Raw genomic sequence first — 20,350 nt, forward strand, 5'->3', positions numbered from 1 at the left:
CGCGGTAAAATTCGTAAAATAGTTTAATTTAAACAAAACTAATTTATTTGAAATATTAACATTTCTAGTACAGGCCTGGTAGCGTAGCGTATCGGCTGGCTGTCTATTTGATTGCCGATTGCTCTGATATCGGCTCTTTTGATGGCTCGTGTGTTATAATCACTGTTTGTTTATTCTACGAACAGCGATAGTACTAACAGCTACCTAACTATTGTATGTCTGTCACTCATCAGTCAATTGTCATATTTAACTCGGTATTGAATCGTAACAATAATTGTTTTGCATAATTGCGATTGTGCGTGGACGGGTTTTGTGAGATAAGTAAAAGTTCATAGTGGTTTTAAATCATCAGATAATATTTATTCGGATAATGTACCATTACAAATGTATTGAAAATGACATTTTTATGTATAAAGATGTCAATTTTTTCCACTTTATTATATCTGACGATTGAAAATGTTACTTTTATGACATAAAGGTGAAAATCTATAATTTCTATGCCTGTTTTGACACACGTGTAAACTTGTACTCGTATATATTAGGAACGCGTCACATAATAAAAAATGTAGCAAAGATGTTTTTAACCTAATAACGTCACAATTACATACTTGAAACATCATAGCATAAAAACGTCATTTTCGCACATCAAAACTGAAAATTAAATAATGACGTAAACTCAAAGATTACTAAAATCCGTAGCACACACGGAAATGAACTCGGAACTGTGTCGTCAGAGCCGGCTGTTGCTTCGTGCGACGTAAGCACGCTGGTTGACCCAAGGGCACTGCGACTCTACGCACAAACTACGCACGAATGGGAGCTTATGTGCTTTGAATTGATCGATTATTTTAATATTCTAAGTTTTGTTCGCGGTTTGGTTTGCGGCTTTTCCTGGGATAATAATCCATTGTTCTTTTATGGGATAAAATGTAAGATATTGACTATCTACATGCCAAGTTTAACCCAAATCCGCTCACTTCTAACAGTTTTTGTTATGTTTGTAAGTCTCTAACAGATATCGTAACTTTTTCGCAAGTGTATTTTTTTTATTTATTATATTTTTAGAATTATGTAGATATATACACGCATCCTTTAATAATATAAGTAATATTAAATGCGATTCGTAGCGTGCAACTGAAATGTGTTCCATGTGTTAGCTCTATGTAGAGTAAATATTAGAATAACATTTTTACACTAGGTACTGAAGTAATGATGGTTCACGCCACGCCTGCCCATCATCTATTTATTTTAATTTTAGTATTACATGTCACCGCACTGCGTTAATTCCCTCGGGACATCAGGTGTTCATATTGCATTAAAGCAATAACATAATAGATTAATTAAATTCCCAGTAAAATATAAAGTTCATAGGGAAAGCGCCTCAAAATTGCCCTTTTGTGCTAAAAAATCCCCACTGGCAACATAATGGTGTTAAAATGTAAAAACCACTCGGTTGATTGAGTTTTTCATACCCCTTTTAATTCGATTATGAAGCAATCAAAAAGTGTCTTCCCTATTACCTTAGGGACCCGTGTGCGCGGCGGAGGCGCGCGGGGGAGGGAGATAAAACGAAATGTCGCAGCCCTCCCGCGTCATTCCCTCCCGAGTGCTCGGCGAGAGTTCACGTCGCTCGTGGCCGCAAGTTCGCGCGAAGTTATTGTTTTGGAAGTTGAACCATGGTGTTGGCTGACATCTTGACGGAGACCAGAAGGCGTTGGTTGAAGGTGAGTTTGTTGTTTATTTTCGTTTGCAATTTTATGTAGCTGGATAGTGTTTCAGGAATTGTTTTTCATAAATAAATTTTGTGTTGGCTTTATTATTTTTAGTTAAAGAAATTAAATACTATAGTTAATTATAGACGGGGCATTAAGACCAAATTTGTACTCTAAAAGTTATTGCCAATTAGTCATAAGTCGTTGTCTTATTTGAAATGCCCGTGTGACAAGATGTCAGAGCGTCCTTGGTTATTAATACAAAATTAACATATTTACAGCAAATATGCTAATATATACTTTAAAAACGTGTAAATCACGACATGGAAAAAGTATTTTACATTTTGTTTTATAATTTCACGGTACATTGAGTAACAATGGCATGAGCGCAAATGTTTGTATGACAACCTTCCTAATGTCCGCTCTACATAATTTAAGAACTCTTGGTTTTTAGTATATTATCTAACATCAAAGTCACTAAGTATTTAATTATAGTAATTAATATTATCTATGCTTTATATTCTGTGTGATTAGTAAAGCTTAATCAGTTACAATGTAGAGCAATATTTTTCGTATTATTTTGTACGTTACTTTGAATAATGCATGCATGCGACAAACTCACAAAAATAGATATTTCTGTAAAATTGATTATACGGGTAATTATTGTTGCCATGGTTACCAATTTCGCTCCAATAGGTTTTAAAACTCTTTGTGTTTTTGTGGCGATGTTCGATTGGCCCAGCGGGGGAATTATTGACAAACGGTCGGTCGTTGGTTCGATAAGTATTATAAAAAAATATTTTAGCAATTATTTGTGTGCGGTCTGGATGCTGTTATAATTGTTGTTGTATATTGAAATTAAACTACTTTTCGGATTCTATAGCGGTTTTTTATATTTTAGTTTTCTCCCGACGTTTCGAAGACTTTGCAGCCTTCATGGTCACGGGGGGGACTGTTGTTGTTGTTATATAGTTTTTTAATACTATATTTATACAGGCAACAAGGTCTTAACTGTATTGTCTATGATATTACGTAGAAAGAGATTTTTTTTTTGCAATTTTCCAAGCGCTGGAACGCCGCGACGTCGCCATGTGATTTATGTTTCAATTAAGTTGCTGTTTCACTATTTAAGTCCAGTCAAAATGTATTCAGGAAGGATTTATGTATGTTGATTAAAAATAAGTGAATAGAGTCCACAGTAATAACTAACAGCACTATGACTATCTGAAACTAGCGAAGAACAAAGCCAGTGATAGGTCAATTATAATTTTGAAAATTTCATGGATAAATATATATATCTAGAGAAAAAAATATATCGTAAAACAGTATCACACTTGAATATTAATTATCTTTATTTAAATAAAGTTAGAAACAGTTATAAGATAAAAGTATAATAAAAATAATAATATAGTACCTAATGTATAAATTATTGAAACTTTAATACAACGCTTTGTTCTACGAAACACAAGTAGCCAAGTTGTTAAACACCCGCTTAATATCCAAAACTTTAACAGATTTGAAAATAAACAAAATGCGAAGACTCAATTTATGTAACTTTACAGATTAAATCAGAAATATGTTTGAATTATGTGTCTAGATCACGAAGATAGTAATTTCGTAGTAATTTAAATGTTATTTATGACAAACAGTCTTACTTACAAAAATTTCGCAAAGTTTTGCATACTTAAAACACAAATTTACTCGATCAGCTGTAAGTCAAAATCGGCCATCTTGCCCCTTAATAAGGTTTAAACTAGGAAACCGGCATGTTTTTGACAGCTATTTAAGCAATTCTTAATCAACTCTAAACGCTTATACAAGTTTATAAGTAAGACTGAAAATGTCGCCAAAATTTTAACGATCTGCGTAAATATCGTAATTATTCTTATCCATATTTTATTTAGCTTTACGGAGTTAAAAAGGGAGTCGAAGGGTGAAATTTTTCAAAAGGTAACCCGAGCTAAAAAGAATTTATCCTTAGTTATCATATGGAAAATCAATTAAACGAAAACATATATCAAGACAATCGGAAATAAACCTAAAAATGAAGCCGGTAGGAATCAGGTTGTATGGACGTTTCGTCACTGATCTTTGGAATATTTAATTTCAACAATGTATACAACAAAATATCTTTAAGTGATATTTTGGTTCACAGCCGTTCGAATTAAATGTCCTCGCCATGCCGTGTGGTAACGTAAAAATTTATCAAAATAATCGTTTTAAGTGTCACGCACGCATGTTTGCCATAACGTGTATGTAAATAATTAATAGGCTAGTTAGAAGCAGTGTTTGTTCATCACATAGCAGATAAGCGGACAGACGAGCGGGAACGCAAACACTTTCGGTAACGACGTGGGAATGAGTTCTCTAATTACAAAGTTGTAACTACGTTTGTGTCAATATTGTGAGGTTGACTTGATAGTATTTATCAAAATAAAAGTACGTGACGAAATAGTTTTATGACGTTTTCAATTTGTTTTTTGTCTTAAAACATTAATTCTAGAAATTATCGTATCAATATTTGCCTCTCCTAAATTAATTAATTATGAATGGCACGCAGAACTAAATTATAACAAAGTCCTGAGAACCGAATCCAGAACCTAACAATAACTAAAGTTTAAACCACAATGGGCGACATATTGTACTCACACTTAACAATTCATCGAATCTTACAACTTCAAAGACCTTTGACACGTGCAGAGATCGCTTTGAAGACTTTAGTGGTTGGATATTTGACATTCATCTTTCTTAATATATTAATATCTAAATAACTATGTTCAAATAGACAAGTATCTTCTGTTTCAGAGAATTCTCTATAGGAATACAATATTATAGAGTCAATGACAAAATTAAGTCTACATCAGTGGCAAAGCGTCTATACAACCCGATTCCTACCGGCTTCCCTTTTAGGTCTATTTATGTTTGTCTTAGTTTTTGTTTTATTTTCAATTGGCCGCGATATATTAAATAAGGCTATTTTTTTTGCCTTTAATAATTTCACCGACACTGGTCTTCAATATGTTTTAATTTTTATAATTGTCACATTGATATTACAGAGTGGATAGTTACGAAACTATTTTTAATATTTTTTACATCGAGACATCAACAGCCAAGTTATTTTTCGTAATGTTAAAAACAAGACCTTTAAAAGATTATAAATGATTATAACTATTTACTTTACGATTAGGAATATGTTTGTTGTACTCAGACTGTATAATTTGGCCTACTCAGAAAATTGTTAACAAATTATTAAATAATATTTACAAAGCAGCGTACACATCCAATTCACAAATATTTAAAATATTAATACGGGATTTGATGTTTTGGGGCACGCCCTAATGTCACGCGAAACACGTTTCGCATTGAGAAATGCATGTAAGAAGTCGTTATCAGAATTTTTGAGAAAATAGAAGCCTATGTTTATTTCTAATCATTAGAACATTCGTAAGAATTAATTATTGTTATGTAAAGTCATATTATTTTAATGATAACAATTGTTTTGTCGCGATCCATCTGATTAACTATTCGACGATATAAAAACCAGTTCAATAATAAACTAATTGAGCTATGATAATTGCTTAAACTTTCGCAAGTATGGAAACTTCACTATCACAGTTTTCGAACACATAGGTAACACCTAGAAATACTATGTTCTATTATATCAAAAATACTTTTTACGTACGTATTAGCGGTACCAAATGCTTTGTATAAAATATTCCTCACGCGGTAGTATGCTCATCACTCAAGTTAGTTACCGGCTATTACACCCACAGTGAAGCACCATTCCATGTCTCATAACATATTTGTTTACATTGTAGTTCATTAGCATCGTAATTAATATTGTTGATATCGAATATTGACAACGTTTGGTTAATTTATTGTCGCGATAATGTGATTGATAGCGGTGTAATCGGGTTGCCTGGTCCACTGTGAACCGCGCCTACTTGGAAGACAATAACCTGTATGTATAGCATGCGGTCTCAGGATGTCTGAAGTTTCCAAGATATTAGAAATGTCTTTTTGCTAGGTCTCATAAGTCGGGTTCGGTAGGTACAACTGTAATTTCTATTTCTGCTGCCAAACAACGTTGTTCTAGTACTGTTGTACTGAAGGTCATTGTTCAATTACTGGGCACTTAACAGCTTATAATATATTTCAGGGAGTCGAGCGTCGAGCGCGATACAATGGCGCGCCGTTCTTTATAATTCAAAGATTTACATTGTATCGATATTATGTATGAGCGAGCATGTCACTTACCGTTCAACCAGCAGCTATCTCATCTCAGCATTGAGACGTTTAAAAATATTACAGTTTATTGATAAATAATAAAGAAGCCGACGAGTTTTGAATTAATTATTTATGTAGAATTTTAAACTGCGTTGGCTTGAGCAAGTTGATTTCATCTCTGTAATCTGAAGTTCATTTTCATTTTCGGTTTATATATCTGTAGGTATTCCAAAGTGGTTGGTATATAATGGCACGTGCCGTTGTTTTCCTCCCATTCTTTTCTTATCACAATGCCAAACATATCGTCCCATAAGATCTCTCAAGTCACCTCTCTCTTTCAGTACTGAAATAACATATACCTTTCTTGGTACGAATAGAGTCGATTTTTCAACGTAAGTGTATTGAGGCCAGCTACGCGCACCGTCCTACTTTGGTTTGGTACCATTAGGTCCAGATGTTATCAGCGCGAACCCACCGCATCGGGCACAACTCATACATAGTAAATATTACTCTTAATGCGGGCAGAAAGTCTCTGAACACGAGGTGAAGGTTGTAGAAGACAAAAAGTACACAAAAACTATTTCTTTGCTGAAAAAATATTAAATCTTTCTTTTATTACTGCGAGCCTGCTCCAATGTTTAGGATATGCATAATTCAAATATGTAATATAAGAAGCAGTATTTTAATTTAAAGATTTTGGCATTCTTTTTTTAAATTAAACTCTTTAATCTTTTTTCTCTTGGATTAATTTCTTTTATGAGAAAGTCTTTCTTTACTTTCTCCACACTCTCCCGTAAATAAGGAATGCAAATTAAAGTTTATATTTAAATTCTTTATTTTTGTCACGCGCCACGTTTGAGCCGAGAATCTCTGTTAAGACTTTATATTTGAAACTTCTCGCGACGCCTTTGAGAGTTTGATCCACCGCAAGATTAAAGTCACAAGTTTGTGTAGAGTTACGACTTGCGACTTCGAACAAGGTTAAGTTTAAGTCTTAGTATGGTACGTTATTTTAACAAGATTTATGGTATTTTAACCCAATTAAATTATAAGTTGTTCATCGAGCAGTATAAGCCACGATGAATAGCTTCATTTCTTCAGGGGCCCAATGAAGATCTTTGTCAAATATCACTGTACTCTTTCTTTTATAATTCCTTTTTAATCGGCTTTAAAAACACTCTGATGTCTCAAGATGTCTCGACTATATATTTTTTTCAAGATACATAATTTTGATCCGTAAGAATCAATACGATAATATCCACAAAGTTTCCGACCTTTAACCTAAATATCAAAAATGTTTTAAAAAAACAAGAGTTAGCCAAGCGTAACGCACGTGACGATACACAGTGAACCCCATGGGAACGTCACGGCGACCGACGCTAACGGCTGGCCATACTGAATTAATTACTATTTTTGCAATTGAAATAATAATTGACGTCATGTTTTATAGCTTAAAATTAAATACGTAAACGCTAGAGTAATTAAAATATATATATTGTTTTAAAAACCTAAAATAGAAAACAGCTCAGTTATTTTATGCTAATCTTATATGTAGAATAATAAATCTTTCTCTCAGAATTTAGATGGCCTGGTTGATCCTGGAAGGAATTATTGGAGAATTTGTTACTAAATAATAGTTTTCATGTTATAAACTACATTATAAAATTATAGTCAATCTTTAAAGTAAATAAAAATATTTATTTTTTCACAAATTTCTATCAACAACTTAACTCATCAACAACTAGTTAAAAGTACGTAAATTCCAGAAGTTTCCTACAACAAAATCATCAAGGTCAGTACGATACTACGGGCTGAACAGTTATGTGCAAATTGCACAAAAACAGTGGCCGCGCCGTGGGAAAGTCGGGGCGGCTGCGGCGACGGCACGGGCCACCTGTCTGAGGGTGCAGATACTTGATACTAACTGTACGAGGGGACGGACGCGTGGGCTACCCATTGTGGGAATAACTGTACAGCGCGCAGATAAACAATTATCTGAGAACTGAACAGCGCAATATTGTTATTGTGGGAGTCAAATTTAATATGTTTTTATGGGGTTTTATTTTAATGCTAGATATGTAGTATTGTTGTAGAATCAGCTGCTGTAGAATAAATTCGTCGATATTTATAGTTTCTGTTTATAAACTCTAATAAAAAATATAATATAAATAAATTATAATAATTATTATAATTCATACTTTGTATGTTTGTTACGTATAGATCTTTTGTGTTAAGTAAAAATATTTTTCATTTTCATTTCATTATATAATATATCTCTTCTCATACACAATACATAGAAATATTTGAAATTTTAATTACAGAAAATTGTTGATAGATTAGAAACAATTAGTTGACTGAATGTGGATCGAAACTTAGGCTACATTTCTTTTTACTCTTGCTTAATGTTTAAAATATAGATGCGATGTAAAAATAATAATATCTGACGTCTGATACCTTAAGCTTTCGAAAACCCCAACCCTATATAAGAAATAAAATGGAAAACCAATATATACGAAATAAAAATAAATAACTTCTAAGAAAAAATAGATATTTGGTTACATTGATTTCAATAAAGTGGTGGGCGATGAAGTGTTTGTAAACGAGACGAGGATTTGAGCAGAATAAATACGGTATTCTTCAGTATTTTCGTTCTGTTCAATCAAACGTGAAATATTTAGGACGGCTGTTGTATTTTCTACAGCATTTATTTCCATTGTTATGAAATTGAAAACACATTTATTTATATTCGTATAATAATTATTTACCTAAATACATAATGAATGAAGAAGAAGTTGGTAACGTACTTTTCTATAATTTATATTTTAGCATTTTAGTTATGATTTAGCATTATCTGCTTGACGACTTGATAAAGGTAGTAGGAACACGCTGGATGCAGGTCGCTTTGGACAGGTTCGTCTGGAAATCTTTAGTGGAGGCCTATGTTCAGGAATGGACTTTATGTGCTTGATGGTCATGATAGTGATGATTATCTAAGACAATTGCTTTTAAGCCTAGTGCTGTGAAGAGATTAAAAAAAACATTGATAGTATTTCTTAATTTTGTAAATACTGCACAAAAAAGGCGTACATTGCCAAAAGTTTAAAAAAACATTCAGTGTATTGCTTAGGTTGCAAGTACTGCACGAAAAGTCGTACATGCAAAAGCTAAATTAATTGGATTAATATCAACTATCGCAGAAATATCATCTCTTATATCGATATTGTGCGTCGTATGAAAAATAATACATTACGCGCCACAATGTACGTCAGAGGCGCCTTCGACCTTAATACTCTTTATGTTAGACACCAATCACATTATCCTTCGTCTATTACTTATAATCATGGCTCTACGCACATAAATATACACTGTCTGAGACATGACAAGAGAACTGAAAGGCTTTGGACATCTAAATGTAATAATTTTTACGTTTTATACAGAAAGTGACCAAATGTTTAGGGCTCGTTTAAGTTTAATAGGTTTATGGATAATCCTATCCTATGGATATCCTTATTGTCAAATTTCTGATCAGTTTTTCCTATAAAGTTTACTAATTATCATATCATTATCGTCATTAAAAAAGCATATAAATAGTTTAATGAATTCTAGAACACAATTGTTTCGAATTTGGCTCGGAAGAAATACAGCCGTTAAATGTTAAAGACATCATTTGGTGACAGATATTATCCAATGTTTACACTCATTAGCGATTGTCTTGTTATTCTATTCTCTCGCGAGCCTTGCCCGGGTCTACGTTAATTTAACTTAATCTTATGTCTGAATTCTATTTATTAATATTCATAATCCACTTTAACGTAGCTTTGATAGGATTTAGTAACAAGGATTACCTTTGAGCCCCAAGTCTTTGTAACGTTTACTCCCAATAACATATTAATGTTTTGCTTATTAAAGTTCAATTTCCATCTTCCACAGGCCTTCAAGTTGTTCAAGCGTAGCAAACACCGCAAGAACGCTCGCAACCGCATCTCCCCAGCGTTGGTCCGGTCGCCCTCGTACAGCGGCACCGTGGACGCGCGCGCCGAGATCGACGTGCAGCGGTTCTGCGCCTGTCGCACCTCCCTCCCTCCATTGCACCTCGCCGCCAACGACTCCTACGAGAACGCCTCCTTCTACAGCGGATACAACAGCTACAACAGTTCCAGAGTAGACAGTCTCGAAAGCTACAGGACGAATGAGTCCAGTGCCCGTTCTGACTCCGCCTATGATTCAGCTCGCAGCAGCCCCGCTCACGCCAGAGTCTGTTACGCAACAGTCACCTACTTCAACGTCAATGATAGTGAAGATAGCAGCAGTATCCGTACAGAATACACGCTGCTCGATGATGCAGAGGCAGAAAGGATTGGGGATGTTGACGAGGACGAAGATGAACGAACACAGAACATGATAAATGAAAGCATCGAGCTCGTCAGCACGTTATGAACGCTCGGTCGCTTGTAATTAGTTTATTTAATATTAAAGACAACGAAGTTACATTTCGTGTTGGTATGCGAGTATTGAGTTAGAAGCACGACGTAAGTGATATTATAAAATGTTAAGTTAGAATATAAATTTATAACGTACAATTAATTTATGAAGATATTAAGTATTTAGGCAACTATTTCATAAAGTTACGCGTATATTACAGTACGGAATTTTGCGGTGTCGCGGTTTCCTCCAAAGAATTTGTAAGGGAAATTCGGACATTGAAATTTCTGAGTAACCTAGTTAAATATTATAGAAGATGTACAACATTACATCTGATATAGTACTAAGAGTAATTTAGGTGGATTGTTTATCTCTTAAATGTTAATGAAGTCATTAAAAGTACTTACTGTAAAGACCTATGGCATTCCGATTTGATAGTAAACATCGTTCTGCTTGATTCTAAGCACTCCATTTCCTTCCTTTCCTTATGAAGGTTTTGAAAAGCCATTTAATTACCTTTCTTCCAATTTATTCCTACCAAGATGTGTGATTGGACTTATGTGATGTTTGTGAGTAAGTTTATTGAATATAGTTCGTTAGACGTTTAACTGAAGAGTGAATGTCTTGTTTGTACATTGATAAAGTATATTAAGGTATCCAGAGTTAAACTTTACGTAAAGAACTTTGATCCGATTTGACTTTCCTAAGGTCTTTGATCTGATTTGGCAACATTTTAATTGGGGACAAATTTGTGTTTGTATACAATTTGTAATGGCTTGTCCCGTTTTCCATTTGTAATGAGAGTTCGATGTCCCGAGGCGTCTACCAAAGCTTGTGATATTGTGAGTTTAAGTTAAGATTATTGTAAATGTTCGAGAATGTTGATCTCAGTTGTATATATTCTATAATTATATTATGTGAACATTATTTATTGGTTTTATTTCAATATATACAGAAAATTAAACCGCAATTTAAATAGAAATCAGATATCCTTTTTAAAGTATACTTAAGGCGATACCTCAAGGTCCATTTTCATACATTTTGTTTCACCTTTAATCTGGGTAACTAAACAAGTATTGGCAAGTAAAGAATTTAAATTCACGTCTAGTTAGTGATTAGTTCTCGCAGTTGAAAGAAAAACGTAAAAATAATTAATAATCATATTTCGGCCTTTAAAATTTAATATGACGAAATTTGACCTTGAGGTATCGCCTTAATAAACAAAAATGGTAAAAAGGAAGGACATTGTAGCCAGTGTAACTGCTGGGCATAATAAGACTTAACATCTCATGTCTCAGGATGGCGAGTGCAATGGAATACGAAACAATACTTTGTAATTCAAGGTGTTGGATGGTGTTTCTACTGTTTATGGGCGGTCGTATCGCTTACCATCAGGCGAACGGTAAGCTCGGGTCATCATCTAAATAATTAAATATAAAAAATAAGTCCAAAAGCAATTAGTCTAGAAAAAAATATACAAAAAAATGAAAAAATTTAAAGCAAAGAGTATTATACTCAACCAAAGCAAATTGGTGTGAATGAGTACGTTGTGTTGTATTAAAAGCAGGTTAAACCGGTTCCAGAGACCAGTTAGGTGTTCTTTTAGGGTATTCATATTTTGTCAAAAATATTTGCTACAAAAGATATTGTTAATGGACTTATGAGAATGAATGGATAAAATAGAAATCTTGAATGATTTACCAATGATTATTGTAGAAACTATGATCCAAAGAGGAAATTTGCCTTGATTTTAGGCATTGATTTTATGATTTTGAGAAATTTTAATTACTATGGAAACCTTCAGATTTTTTTTATTACGCAAGTTGTTCGTCCAATGTTAACCACCACGTTTGTCCTTAAATAACAACATCACAATTCAGGGCTTGCAATTACAAAGTACTTACTGGACAGTACTACACTGCATTCGCGAATCACGTAAGATATTGAGTCTAATAATGCACAGTTATTACACTGGCTACAAGGTACAGTCAGCCGCAAAAATAGCTGAAATGTTAAAATCGCCTTTACCCGTTAAGTTTTATTGAACATGTTTTTTTTTATATGGAATAAATGTTGGTAAGAACACACAAGTGTATAGACGATTTGAAGTTTTTGATTTGCTGTTTATTTATGTGGGTGACTGTACAACTAAATCAATAGACTTCAGTCTTTGTAAATATATTTAATATGAGCAGATCCATTTTATTTTCTTTGATTAGAGATCTAAATGTTTTTAATGAAATTCTCTTCGGTTTAAATGTCAAATCCCTGAAACGAGTACGTTTTATTTTAAGCAAAAGGTTAGACTTGAGTGGTTACAATAGTAAATTTTAAATTCATGTTAATAATAGAGTGGAAGTTTGTAATCATAGCAAATCTGAAGTGTAATTAATGACGTCATAAAGTGTTATATTGTAAAAGAAAAAAAAACTTGGCATTCACTATATATTTAACATTAATCCGCCTTTATACCATGTGTACAAAGTGTAAAATTTATTTTTTTAATTGTTTATACTTTTGGATCAGAAAACATGTATCAAGACTGTCAATAATATGTATTATTTTTCAATGTGTTTAGACCCTCTGTTGTCAATACAAAACACCCCTCTTTCCAATAAGACTAAATCCTCGTAAATTGTCAGCACCAGCAAATCCTACAACCAGTATTTCAGGTTTTTTTCCATTCCGTTCTTCATTACAGCAGATTATATTTCCACAAAACATTGTTAACGCAATATTCGGTACTACGCATTGTTTGCGCACGTGCGTCGGTATGCGAAGATAATGACGCAAAAATATAATGAAGATAAACTGATTTTTTATATTCGAAGGACCGGTTTGGAGTTTCAAAACTTTGTACTTAATATGAGACAATCTCCGAAAATTTATAAATTTCGCGAGCCAATGTTTTGAAATAGGTTTATTGAAGGTTAAAAATATGTTTTTACTGGATAAGTAAGTAACCTAGTAAAAAATGAATCAATGATGTAAATTAAAATCCTTCATAATATATTTATTATGAAGGATTTTAATGTACATTATTACACAGCAACGTATGCCTTTAACGAAGTTTGAACACGGCGATGTCGTATGGTGTGAATTAAATGAATATTTACTTTAGTTTCATTTTCTTGGGCTATGCGCCACCCTGGCAGAATTGTAGAGCGTGTTTAGGAAATGAAAACAAACTAAATTTTCATTAGAATAACCACTCATTTATTAGTAAACCATTGCACGTTAAAACAATCACAATAAAATAGCACATAAAACTCTGTAACAGCTGGACATTTTTGATCATTCTAATTTCAAAAATTCAAATAATATGCTGCCAGCTCCCACAGCATAGAGGCTTTTCGTCTGCCTATGCAACCTCAAAAAAAAATGTGTTGCTCAAATCACAATTTCTACAACAGTGCGTGGCATGCCAGTAGTCACGTAAAGCGTCTGAGATTGATAACGTGATCATTAGTGGAGTGTCGAGTTATCGTGTGTGGCGCCTAACCCGGCTAGCTGTGTTTACTGCCGGGCGTTTGGGCGAATTTAGATGCAATTATTTAATATTATCGCATCATGCACTGACCTCGTATTTGGATCACAATTTGCAGGTCATTGGAATAAGAAAGTGTGACGTGGAGTTCGTTAAATTGATAGGATATACGACTTTATTTTATTTTTTAATAATTTAACTTGTTGTCAATACTTTTAACTTCTTTTTTTCTTGTATAATGGTATCTTTTGTACAGTTAATCACAAAATTATCTGAACTAATTCAAAGAAGAGAACTGTCGCAGTCAGATTTGCAATCGTTCTTCAATAGGTATTAATCAATCACCTTCCCTTCTCAAAGGTTGGCAAGAAGCCATCTTGAAAAAGTTGCTTGGTACATGGCTATAGGGTCGCATCCATACACGAGACTGAACACAGCTGGCTACTGAAAAAGATAAAAATGAAACCACCTTCAAAAAATAAACAAAAGTAACAGGTATAATATACTGGTTACCAGTTTTGGAGTAGGTGATAAATTAAAGAATTTCCTATTAGGGAAATAATAAATGATGTAGTTGAAATGAAACTAATTTTCGGATTCTATCGCGGTTAGTATTTTATTTTTCTCCCGACGTTTTGAAGACTTTGCAGTCTTCATGGTCACGGGGGGGGACTCAATGATGGAGTTCTAACGTAACAAATACTAAAAAAATACAAATCGAATTGAGAATCTCATCATATTTGGAAGTCGGTCAAATCCGTGATGGTAAATAAATAGAATGTTTTCATAAAATTGAAACAATGAGTTTAAATATCTTTTATAAAGTGTTTCGTTTTTTAACCTCTACACTTGCTAAATAGTGTAACAAACTTTACCCCATCAATTCGATATGGATTAAACAGTATCTTTCTCGAACAATACCTCGATTTAATAACGCCACACGGCACGCACACGAATGTACAAAAACTAGAGTTTTTGCACCCCGCGCTTCCTACGGAAGTATCGTGCGAGGGAGATAGAAATAGGAATGGTGCGAGTGCGAGCAGAACGGCGATCGTGGGAAACACAAGGGTGGCGATATCCCATACGAGCATTGAAGTGGGACGGTCATGTGGTAGTTCCATTTGACCCTCCGATTGACCAGGACTTGCAAATTGTGGGTGACGCGTCATGTTTGATGGTTTGTATGTGGATTTTTTATGCTGGAATTATTTTTATGAGAATCATTTACGTTTTGATATTTGAGGGACATTAAAATGAATGAAGGAATGCTACTTCAAATTATAAATCACACTTAAAACGGATAAAAGTAATCATGAATGGGAAGATTTTTAAGAAAATTTCTTACTAGGTAGGGGAATTCATAAAATATAAAAATAATTGAACTAAATTAATTTGTAACTCTCTTTTGTCCGTAAATAAAACTTCCTATACCTTCGAAAAAAAAAATGATATTGCGTAGCTAACTAAAAAAAAAAGAATCAAACTCAATTAACTCAAAATTCTTGCTTACGCAGAGATCTACAAGTGCTTTTAATTCGTTTTAATTTAGTATATAATTTATAACATAGTTTTATCAATCTCTAATTAATATATAAAATATAAAAAGCCCTGAATAATATCTAAAAATATTAATTCCATACAGCTAACTCAAACATTCGCAGCTCCCCGACTACGCTATCGCGATTCCTGCGGACATCTGTTGGGGTGCAATTAACTGCTAGACACCTGTGCGAGTGTCTGACACTAAACGGGACCGACTCGGCCAACAACCTTTTAGTGGGGTTAGCCGTTATTAGGTACCGACAAATGAGCTATCATTTATTTGGCATCAGATTAATTAGGAACTGTTTCGACCCTAATTAAATTGACACGTATTGTGTGATATTTGGGTTAATTTTCCTTGAGTTTAATAACTTCGTATCCTAAACATATTTGTTGGAAAGTATAGCTGGTAGTAGGATATATTTTATATCCGCTTGGAGAGCGAACACCGTATAAAAGGTGTTAAAACCCGTTATAGTTGCCCACGTAAGTGTGTCGCGTTCCGGGATCAGCCTGGGTATATCGGTTTCTAACAGGCCGGTATAATTGTGTCGACTGGCGAGGGTTAATCATCTCTCGTCACTCGACATTCTATTAGACCCATCTCCGCTTATCATTAAGTGCAGTAGGGTCACTGTGCCGTACCCGTATAAAAAGTAATATTAATGGATTTAAAAACATTAATAAACTTCATGATGTGTCCCGTTAACTGAATACCATACGAAGATTTGTCATTAAACATTTTATGTGGTGTTTTTGTTTCTACCTGTATGCATAAAAGTGGATGGTAGGAAATTGCAAAGAGGAGTTTGCTCGGACTGGGGTTATAACATCAAATGAATATTCATTATAATTCTAATAATAAATACATTAAAACTTTTTCGGACTTAATATTAGTCTTAAAATTATCCGTAATATTTTTTTTATTGCTTTGTATGACGAGACGAGCTTGCCGTTCGCTTAGTAGCAAGCGAAACGACCGCCCATAAACGGTAGAAACACCATCCAACACCTTGAATTACAAAGTATTGTTTGGTATTCCACTGCGCTCGCCATTCTGAGACATGACATGTTAAGTCTTATTATGTCCAGCAGTTACACTGGCTACAATGTCCTACGAATCGGAACACAATAGTGACTACACACAGCTAGGTGGCAAAAATAGACATCCTGCGTAAATGCCTAATTTATAAGCTAAAATATTTTAGGTCGATTACCCGGCCAAACGAACCGGCAAAGGCCTGACGAACCAACCCGAAGCTAATACGTTGAATATTTTTAAACTTCTAAAATAATGTGGGTGATGTGTACGCAAAATGTAAGTTATTCAATTGAGAATCATAATTATTGGTTAGATTTGAATCACTCGGAATGTTAATTCACCATGATTATTGATTTAGGGAACTGAACAGGCCGGCGTTGTGTTGATTGGCTAGAGATGCCTAATGTTTACTCGTCAATAGCTATTTTATTGTAACGCTACTCCACACACCATCAGGTGCAATGGTTTCACTTTATCGTCCTCCTGTAAAATAAGATATAAGAATAAATCTACCCGTTCGGTTTTTTGCATTTTGTAATTCTCAAGAGTTATAATAATCATTAATAGGTAAATAAGTTAAGTGGCAGTGTGCATTGATTATGCAATATCTAAGTTATTGGATTAAATTTTAAGGCAAATCATTAATATGTGTAGGTGCGCCAAACTTGCAATAAGTTTATAGTTTACACCTCTGCACACTTGTGGCTTCTGGAATACATCTCTGCCTACACTATTGGGAATAAGCGTGGGCTTATAATTTAAGAATGTTGTCACGTCCTTCTAATACGCGTAGGCATATGTGACTATTTTGTATTTACAGGATGGATGTTTGAAACGGAGCAGTAAAGGCAAAGAACTTAATTAATGCAGCTAAGAAAACAAATTGCTCAGGAAACTGGTCATAATTTTTGAAGACATTACTGCATTCACTGATGATGAAAAAATGTACAGTGAGCAGCAATTTACTTAAATAAAAATGTTCAGTGATCTCGTTTTTTATAAGGATGCCAAGATTATGGAGCCACTAGACTCTAAAGGTTTGAGGACTTTTGAAATAAAAAAAAACTTACCTCGTACAATTTGTAGGAAGTGAAACTCTAATTCGCTTTTAAACATAACAAATATTTGTATTTAAGGTTGAATAGGTAGATGTACGAAAAAACGAATTTCATCATAAAATAATTTATTTTTTTCTTCACATTATAACTCCTCCATATATACACTTATATACAATAACTAGCGTATTAAATACAAGATATCAAAATCACACGTTTAAAATAGTGTGCTTGCTCTGTCACAACCATATTTTATAAGATACACTTAAATTCGCTAGCTATTCCGACAAAAATTTCAACTTGTAATAACTTCACCCCAACGCTCACTCACGGTACAGAGCAGGACAGTAAAACATAGTTATTCATAGGATTATTTTGTGGTTTCTCACGTAAAACTTACTTATTCTATGTCAGTAGCGTCCCTACAACCTGATTCCTACCGGCTTCCCTTTTTAGTTTAATTTACGTTTGGCGCCATTTTTTTTCTATTATATTGGCCGCGATATGTTAACTAAGGCAATTTTTTTGTCTAGGGTTACCTTTTGTAAGATTCAGATTGAACCCTTCGCCACTGCTTAATTGGAACGCTTTGTAGTAGTTGTGCTTATTTTTAGGCGAGTGCCTTGTTAGACATTAATTTACCAGTAATTGTGAAAACCTTATCTACAAACCTTACTGTTAAAACAATAAACAAATTTGGACGCTATGAGTATTTAAATGAGACTTCAAATTCATTCTAAGAGTCCTGTTTTAACCTGTATCGTCAGTGAGAGTGTTTATATATCACTAAAATGTATTTATTAAAGCTTATATTTTGGTCTTAAAATGTATGTACTAAAAACGTGACCGCATATTGACAATATCTTTTGATATAGGTTACTCTATATTTAGTTTTGGTATATCGGAGGTATTTTATATTTTAAAGTTTAAGAGGCAAGAATGGCTGTTGAAATGGCCGTAAGTATGGTTTATTTATGACTATTTCATATGACTTTTTTTATTATAACGTACGTATTTTACACAACAAATATAAAGTGTCACTTCATTCGGTAATAATTGACTTTATAATATAAAATATTGCTATCACACAGTTCTTAATAAACTATTATATAAACCTCTATACAACAAGGTACAGTCTCCGAAAATATAATTTAGATAATTGTTTAAACTTTGAGATCTAATGTAACATCGAGCAGTGAAATGATTCGTCTGGCACGAAGAAAGTTATTGATGTTTCCTTTTTTATTCAGTAATTATAGAAAGCATAATGGAAATATCTTTAATTTTATTAATATCTTAGAAACCTTTATACTTTAATTAACATGTTTCGTTGTACCAATTACCTTCCAAATCAAACCACTGCGCAAAATTATAGAATTCTAATAAGCCAATTCCGCACCCCATGGTCTATAGGGTTTCGAACTGTTTTGGGAGTATTGGTGGTGTGGTGGCGGATGAGGATACGGGGAGGGGTAATGTGGGGCTGGCGGGGCGGGGTGTGGTCCCGGCGGAGCGGGGGGAGCAGGAGGCGCTGGAGGATAGTGAGGATAGCTCGGAGCGGCTGTCAGCGGGGCAGCTATCGCCGTAGGTACTGCCACTGTCGTTGTAGCTGATGTTGTTGGTATGTCTTGCCTATGCCCCAAGTCTGTATATCCTGTGGGATGTTGAGGCTGCGGAGCTACCGGCGCGGCAGGGTACTGTGGGTAGCCCCAGTTGGCGGACTTCGCTGCGAGCTCCCGTTGCGCGGCGAAGCACTGGAGGTGGCTCATGAGTCGCAGCCGCAGTGGGTCCTGTATGTCTAGACCTTCGCAGCTGACGAGGTATCTGGCTACTTCTGCCGCGCATTCCCTAAAACCGATGCTGTGGTAGTCCATTGCGTACCTTTGAGGGTCGTACGCGAACGTGTCTAGACCTGGAAAGAGGAGAAAGTGGTTAAAAATGGATTACGATACGAAATGGGAAGATATTTAAGATCACAACAAATAATATTCACAAAAATAAATTACATAATTTTAAAAATGGTAATAAGATAGCTCAAATAACAAAAGCTCTTTATAACCAGTCTTATAGCATTTGTGATGCAATAACAGAATCCAGTCAGACGCCACGATTTGCATTTAAATAAGAAACAGACAAATGAAGACAGTCTATAGAAACAACCCCTAAAGATTGCGTCCCCTTATGCAACAAGTAAACAGAGACGGCTATAGGGAAATTTGCAAGAGTGAAAGGGATGGACAATGATTGCTCGTAACGGGCTCCCTGTATCCGGACTTCCGAGCGTATAAAAAGTAAAATAAGGCGCGCCGCTATCCCTTCGTGAGGGAAGTAGATCCTTTGAGGGTTCAGTCAGTGGGCCACCGGGCCACGTGGGGAAAAAACACAAACTACGTGTTTTTGGACTTCTTAGTTATACTTGAAAGATATTGACGTCTTTTTTCTTATGGTTTTATGAAGTTTTGTATTATTATCTACTCGTCGATCACTCCAATTAATGTCATTTTATAATTAAGTTATAAAATTCCTTTATGCTTATTATTACTTATAAATTCGACTTTCGTTTTTAATTTCCATATTGACTTTATGAAGAGTCCGATTCTTTGTAAATGAATATTTTCTTTGATTTTATAGAAGGCTTTCTTGTTAACGTCTCCTGATTGAATATGCCAAGAACGTTACTAATTTAAACATTCGAATTTAGAAACTTCCATTTTTAAATTCAGAACATCTATACAAACTTTATTTCCATCATCTAATTATATGTTTCTAGGCACTCTAGTGGTCCTTCCTTCCGTCCTGGTACAGTTGGCATGATTGTTCATATTTTTTTGTTATTTTTTCTGACGCAGGTGTGACAACC

General features: G+C 34.3%; 3 protein-coding genes across 3 annotated transcripts in view; 1 reads left to right on the forward strand and 2 right to left on the reverse strand.

Moving 5' to 3' along the window:
* The window catches only part of LOC115440769, a gene marked incomplete in the record, with an annotated part of 197,131 nt that overhangs the window by 130,945 nt on the left and 45,836 nt on the right, over positions 1-20,350 (reverse strand).
* LOC119190543 lies at positions 1,571-11,288 on the forward strand. Its single transcript, XM_037442648.1, has 2 exons — positions 1,571-1,724; positions 9,870-11,288. Exons 1-2 carry the CDS (start codon positions 1,677-1,679, stop codon positions 10,374-10,376), a joined length of 555 nt encoding a protein of 184 aa, XP_037298545.1. The 5' UTR covers positions 1,571-1,676; the 3' UTR covers positions 10,377-11,288.
* The window catches only part of LOC119190564 (hairy/enhancer-of-split related with YRPW motif protein 1-like), a 2,035-nt gene continuing 554 nt past the window's right edge, over positions 18,870-20,350 (reverse strand). The window contains exon 2 of the mRNA XM_037442760.1: positions 18,870-19,402. Within this exon, the coding sequence (XP_037298657.1) occupies positions 18,870-19,402 (533 nt within the window). The remainder of the gene's footprint in view (positions 19,403-20,350) is intronic.

The sequence above is a fragment of the Manduca sexta genome, chromosome 25, assembly GCF_014839805.1.
Source record: "Manduca sexta isolate Smith_Timp_Sample1 chromosome 25, JHU_Msex_v1.0, whole genome shotgun sequence".
Classification (NCBI taxonomy): Eukaryota; Metazoa; Arthropoda; class Insecta; order Lepidoptera; family Sphingidae; genus Manduca; species Manduca sexta.